General features: G+C 53.0%; 2 protein-coding genes across 2 annotated transcripts in view; one reads left to right on the top strand and one right to left on the bottom strand.

The window, feature by feature from the left end:
• NHSL2 (NHS-like 2) overlaps window positions 1–6821 on the bottom strand; it is a 235370-nt gene that overhangs the window by 11901 nt on the left and 216648 nt on the right. The gene's annotated exons all lie outside the window — the stretch shown is intronic.
• Window positions 7–2251, top strand: RGAG4 (retrotransposon gag domain containing 4). Its single transcript, XM_011958881.1, has one exon. It carries the CDS (start codon window positions 144–146, stop codon window positions 1845–1847), a length of 1704 nt encoding a protein of 567 aa, XP_011814271.1. The 5' UTR covers window positions 7–143; the 3' UTR covers window positions 1848–2251.

Raw genomic sequence — 6821 nt, 5'->3', positions numbered from 1 at the left:
TGTGGCCCGGCCTGTCCGGCGCCCAGCCGCGGCACTTTGGTCCCTCCCGCGCCCCGCCGCCGCATTTCGGCCGCCTCCGGCGGCCTGTAGCTCCCGTTCCTCTTTCCCCACCACGGAGCCCCAGGGCCCCTGGGCTTGTCGAGATGTCTGAGGCGGCAGGAAATCTCAACAGCCTCCGCATGGCGAATGTGGCCCTGCGCGAAGAATTAAATGCCCTTCGCGGGGAGAATGCCAATTTGGGCCTCCAGCTCGGGAGAGCCCTGGCCGAGGTTAATTCCTTGCGGGGCAATGTCTCCAGCTACATCCGTTGGCCAGTACCCATAGTGCCCGTCCTTGCGGAGGAGAACTTGGAGTTCGCGCTCAGTGAGATCGAAGCCATTCCCGGGGGAGAACTGCCCTTCTTGTGCCGGCCTCCCCCACGCGCGGAGCCCGACTGTATCTCGGATGATCTTTTGATTAACGTGATCCAGGATCGCAGCACCCCCGACGGGCCCGCTGACCCCCCTCTGCTGCCCATCCCGCCCCCGCTGGCGCTGCCTCCGCCTGCGTCAAAGGAGCCGCCCCCGCAGCCCCCTCTGCCACCGCTGGAGTGGCCTGAGATAGAGCCCTTTTCAGGCGACCCAGTCTACCTGGCTGAATTCCTGATGCAGCTAGAGACCTTCATAGCCGACCATGAGGATCATTTTCCCGGGGGCGCCGAGCGGGTGGCCTTTCTGATCTCCTTTTTCACTGGCGAAGCCAAGGACTGGGCCATCTCGGTCACCCAGGAAGGAAGCCCCTTGCATGCCAACTTCCCGCGCTTCCTGGATGAAATCCGTAAGGAATTCTGTGGCCCCATCCCCCCACGTGTGGCTAAAAAGGCCATTCGCAAGCTCAAGCAGGGCCACTGTACCCTCGGCAGCTATGCAGATGCTTTTCAGTTCCTGGCCCAATTCTTGTCTTGGGATGACTGCCGCCTCCAAAACCAGTTCCTCAAAGGCCTGTCGGAATTCTTCCGCAAAGAGCTCTTATGGTCAACAGAAATGGCCGACCTGGATGAGCTGATTCTCGAATGTGTGGAGATAGAAAGAAAAGTGCGCATTCCCAAGCCTATCCTGCTCCCTGGGGTTCGAAATATCCTCTTCCCTTTTGCTCCCAATGAGGAAGAAAGTGAAGAAGAAGAGTACTACAGTGAAGATGAAGACCAGGAGGCACGCAGGCACAGGCTTCACCCCAAAGACCAGAGGAATGGCATGAGGGCTTTTCAGCAAGAGATGAAGGAGAAGGAGGAGGAGGAGATGAAGAAGGAGGAAGAAATGAAGAAGGAAGAGGAGGAGAAGGAGGAGGAGGAAGAGGAAATGAAACAGAAAGACGAGGAGGAGGAGATAAGGAACAAGAATAAGGAGGAAGGAGAGAGTAAGGATGAAGAAGATGAAGATGAGGATGGGGGCCAGAAACCAGAGCGGGAGCCACAGCAGGAGCCAGGGACTGAGGAGACCTATGGTGAGGTGGAGGAGGAGCCAGTGGATGAGGCCCAAGATGATGATCTAGATGAGCTAATGGAGATGGAGCCGACCTTTGTTCACGCCTCATCCCAGACTTCTGGCCCCACAAATGGTTACCACGCCGAAAACTTCCTGGGTGCATCGCCTCCCATAATACAGCCTAGCAGACGGAGGAACCAGAATCGAGTCCCACTTCTGGAAGGCCTTCCAGGCACCAATTCACCATTCTACAGCTCCCCCTCACTGATTCGTCGCACAGGTCGCTTAGGGCAACGCCAAGTTCGAAGACGCCCCCCCGTGCTTTTCCGCCTCACTCCGAGACAGGGGGGCCACCGAGCTGCTCGTGGCCGAATTCGAGTGTGAGTGCTGGGGCCAGATGGCCACCCAGAACACACCCTTCTTTTGCATCCCCCACCCCTGCTATTGCTGCCATACCTGCCCCATTTGCTGACCAGGACTTCAGGGAGTTTCAGACCTGCAGAACCTGAAGAAGACCTGCAGAATTCCAGACCATCTTGCAGTCATGACCAGAGAGTGACATGTGCTCAACCAGGGCCACCTGGGAAAGGAGGGATCAGCAATAGCTGCCCTCTTGGCATGTACTCTGCTCAGTCCTGCCACGAGCTGGAGAGCAAGTTTCTGGGCCTGTTCCCATAAATGAACTGGTCACCCTCTTGTATTTCCCCTCTGGTTGTTCCTAACCCGCACCTCTCCTACGTTTCTTCACCCTGTGTTCTACAGTTTTATTCTCTGACTGACCCACCAGGACTTCATCCAATGCCTCACTGATCTGCCCCAGTGAGCAAGAGGACAGGCTACCCTGAACTCCTAAAGCCAATGAGGCCAGTTGCTAGATATAATCGATGGTGAGCAGGATGGTATCCAGAAATGTCCCTAGAAGCCTACACTCGTTTCATGCCACACCTCCAGCAAAGGGCCTGGAAGAGGGCCCAACATCTAGCCCAGTGAGAGTGTGCAAAGCCACATGTCAAATGGACAACTTGACCGACATTTGCCCTTGACTGACTGTGCAGGCTGGTTCCACTTACAGCACTTGAGACTACCTTTGCATAGATTCCTGTATCAGGGCTCTTGGACTGACTTGCCACATCTGGAGCCCTTTCCTCTCACCACATTGCCCTCCTGGGCACTCCTGGTGGACAGCACCCAACACTGCAGGCTCCACCACTTTCCTTGATGTTGCCTAAAGGGTAGCCAGTTAGGGTTTGGGGGAGGAGAAGGAGGAACAAGAGGAGGAGGAGAAAGAAGCAGCAACGATCATTCTGCCATTGTAGAGAGTGACTCTCTCCTTAGGGATGGTGGTCTTCTCCCCTTGCCAGGCCTTGGACTGCAGCCTCCAGTCAAAGGTCTTTGCAGGACACTTTCTATCCTTGGAGTTGCAGAGTAGGACTGATTGGCCATTCCTTCTGGGACAGACAGAGAGAGGGCCCATGGCCTGCTCTGAGCTCCCTTCAATTTCAAGGAACCCTTAGTTTTGAGAGGAGAGAGGAAGGCTGCACCCACCGTGGCCTCACAGCTGGGACCCCTTCATGTCTCTGACATGGGGGCCAACCCCTGGCCTGCTGCTGTGCTTCAGTGACACAGTAAAGCTTAAGAGGGTGGCTGCCTCCTAGGAACTCCTGGGACTTCTGGGTACAAACTCAGGTGCCCTTATAAAGAGACCCGCTGCTTGCCTTGAGTCCAGAAAGCACTGCTTCTGCAGTGAAAAACACACACTATGTCAGTTCTGGCCACAAAATGCCAGCCAAATCTGCTGGCCTGAACTGCCCCTGGACACTGGACTTATTGCACAGTGACTGGCAGCAGAGCAAGTGCAGCCAGGGTTTGTGGCCAAAGGGAAGAAAGCATAGTAAATGCAACCTCTGTTCCTCATGGGAGTCTGACCGATAACCTCAGGCTGACCTTAGGATCTTGGGCCTGGAGGCAAGAGGAAAGAGCTGGAGGAAGAGGAGTCGCAAAGAAACCCAGTCCTCTGACTGGTTTCTGGTGAGGTCTTTATTCATCAGTGGGAGGTAAGATGCCCTTTTCATTAGCGCTTTTGTTTCTCAGCCTGGGGATCAGTGGATTTGGGTTCCTATAACCTGTTGCTACCTTTTTAAAAGGTCCCCTCTCTCCAAAGAGAAAAGTAATACATAATCATTAAAGAAAGTTTGGAAAATAGAGAAAACTATAAGGACAACTCCCCCCTCCCCCAGACATTAAGAGTCCCACCACACAGAGGCAAGCACTATTAACACTTTGCTGCCTTCCTTTCTAGTGTGTTCTTGCTATGTCTTGTCAAACCTGAGCTCATCCTGCCAGGTCTTGATCGGCAGGATTTAAAATGGCTGCCACCTGTGCAGTCATGCATACTGAATATTCATTTAAACATTCTCCTAATTTGTTGGACCTTTCAGTCGCCTGGTTTTCACCATCCCCACCAGGGCAGGAGTAAACAACTTTGTAAAGAAAATTTTGTCTGTTTTTCAGCTGATTTTGTCTGATTTCCTCAAGAACGTATTCCAGGAGGGGACCTGCTATTCTTCGAGGTGGTGGACCCTGTTTGCTGATGGTTGACACTCTGGCCCTACTGCCCCATGTCCCTGTGAGGAGTGTGAAGGATGGGTGCCTTAAACCCACACTTCCAGGGGCCCTTCAGCACAGGTCCTGCCTGTTCCCATGGTGCTTCTCACCCCGAACCCTCAGAGCCACAGCCAGGGACAGAGCAGATGAGCAGTGAGCTGGTTTCCACCCTCTGGGGGCAGGAGGAGCTTGGGCTTCCCTTGGACCCTCTTCCTTCCTTTCCCAGATCTTCAATATTTGTTGTGATGTAACAGCCATAAGAGCTGTAAGAGGAACTGTGGGCTTTGGGAGCTTTCTTGGGTTGAAAGAGGGGTGGGGGGAGGGGAAGCATGCAAGGGTATGAAGGCAGCCCAAGGTCTCCCAGAGGCTCGGGAGGAAACTTGTTTGGAATACATGTGTTATTGTTGCATTACTGTGTTGTGAAGATAAGAAGCGGCTCTGTATGCTAAAGCTTTCTCTCCTCAATAAAAATATAAAGGGTGTGTAAAGATTGTGTCTCTTTGTTATTGAGCAAGCATAGATGGGTACAGAGTAGGCATCGGGTGCTTCCAAGGTCCCCTGCCGGAGTCAACCCTACCCTGAAGTCTTGAAATCCTTAGACAAGGAAACCAAGGGCTGGTGTGGCTCAAGGGACCTGCCTACAGTTCTGTGCATTTGTGGATGGCAGAAATTGCTGGGAGGGAAGTGGAAGCACTGGGCATCTTGAAAAGTAGCATTCGTTCTCCCAGGGACTATGGGTGGCCCAGCCCTACAGGCATGCACAGGCATGCATGGGACTTTGAGTGAAGGAGGAGAAAGAGACCAGGTGGGGTGGGGAGGGCCCTTCCGCTTTTTGGCACTAGGTGGCGCTATGGGATACCAGTGAGTTAGCTGGTAAAGATGAATCACAAGTGCCCAGAGCAGTCCACATAAGAGGCCCTCCAAGCAAAATCTCATGGCTCCTCACAGACTGTGGGGTCAGAAGAAACTGAATCCCATTCTGGGATTTGCCCAAGTTTCCCAGCATGAATTGGACTTTTTTTTTTTTTTTTCCAGGGGAAGTGGGTGGTAACATTCATTAAGCCTCTGCTACTTTTGAGTGCTATGCCAGGCACTTCACATCTGTTACCTTATTTCATTCTGATAATGATCCTGGGGGAAAGAACTAACTACCCTTACCCTCATCTTAAAGATGAGGACGCTGAGGCTTAGAAGTCACTGGCCCAAGGTTGACAGCTAGTGAGTGGCTCGGTCACAGCCCTGCAGCTGCCCATTAGCTCTGAGGACACTTAGCACCTCTCTGCCCCCACTCCGCTGGCCCTGCAGTCTAACATGGCCAGGCTGGTCTGCTAGTTCTGCCCTGTCCTAACCCCCCCCGCCGCCCCGCCGCCAGCTTGCAGGATTCCAGTGGGGGAAACAAACCCCCTTTCAGAGGCACATTTGCTTTGTCCCTTTAACAGGAAGGGAGGGAGGGAGGAAACCATGGTGTTTCTGACCATGTGCCAGGCACTTTCACCAACATCATTTCATTTTCTCTCCACAATTCAGTGAGGCAGGTGATGCTGTCTCCTTTTAGAGCGGAGGGACCTGAATCTCAGAGATATTAGATCATATGGGGGACTCCAGGTCTTCGTGACTCCCAAACCCATATACACTCTTAACTCAAATACACCGTGCTTGCTGTCTCCCAGCAGAGACTCCTGACAAACTTAAAGTCTCAACCTGTCTGGATTCTGGGTCTTTGCCAAAGCAACGAAGCATGCATCAGGTGCACTATCTCTGGAAGCTCTGGGGGAACCAGCCAGGTGGCAGTTCTGAGTATGTGGTTGACTGCCCCTTCTAGGGAGGGACAGGGTTATGGGGTCGTGGGCTTCATCAGCGAGCACTGGGACCACCCATTACTCTTCAGGGGGCCTGACAAGGTCTCCAGCACCCAGGGGATTTCTCATGACATCACAAGTAGTGACAGGTGAGCCCAGATTGTGTTATGGCCAGAGAAGGTGGAAAAAAGTCAGACAGAGTCAGCCTTGCCCTAACCCTAAAGCTGGAAGCACTGTGGGAATGGGGAAAAGAACCCTGGATTCCGGTCCAGCCTTGCTGCTGACTCTATATGGGCTCTGGCATGAGTCTCATCCCCTCTCAGGCCATGGCTTCTTGATCTGTCTAGTCACTGTTGAGTCCTTGGGGCCCAAAACACTACTTGGTACACAGTAGGATCTCAATTCTAGTTTGGTACGTAAATGAAGAAGTGAGTGAATAAATGGGCCACTGGATGGAGACCTAGAGGCAGCCTGCTAAGGGCATCTACAGGTGGTACGAAGCTTGGAGGACTAGAAGATCTCCTCTAAAAGGGAATGAGGGGCCGAAAAGCTCTCCCTAACCTGGAAAGATGCACTGAAATAACCTTTACCAGGGGATCATCTGAGATCCTGCAGTCAGGTTCAGAAAAGCAACTGCAGAAGCCTGAGTGGGGGAAGATGTGGCTTAAAAGAAGCTTGTGAAAATGAAAATCTGAGGATGTGAATTGACAGGAGATTGGTCAGAATCACAGACTGATCTGGCTGTCAGATGTGCCAATGCTTTCCTGGGCTGCTGCAAAAGCAGTGTGGAATCCTCGAGATGGGCAGGGCCCACCTGGGGCCCTGGCTGCCCTGTGGAAGGGGACAAAGCCGCACCTCACAGAAGCCCTTTGGCTTGCCAGGAGTAAGAAAACATCAGAATAAAAGGAAGGAAGGAAGGAAGGAAGGAAGGAAGGAAGGAAGGAAGGAAGGAAGG

This window comes from Colobus angolensis, unplaced genomic scaffold (assembly GCF_000951035.1).
Source record: "Colobus angolensis palliatus isolate OR3802 unplaced genomic scaffold, Cang.pa_1.0 Scaffold479, whole genome shotgun sequence".
NCBI lineage: Eukaryota > Metazoa > Chordata > Mammalia > Primates > Cercopithecidae > Colobus > Colobus angolensis.
Note: the sequence above shows the minus strand (reverse complement) of the source record. Positions and strands in the feature narration are given on the sequence as shown.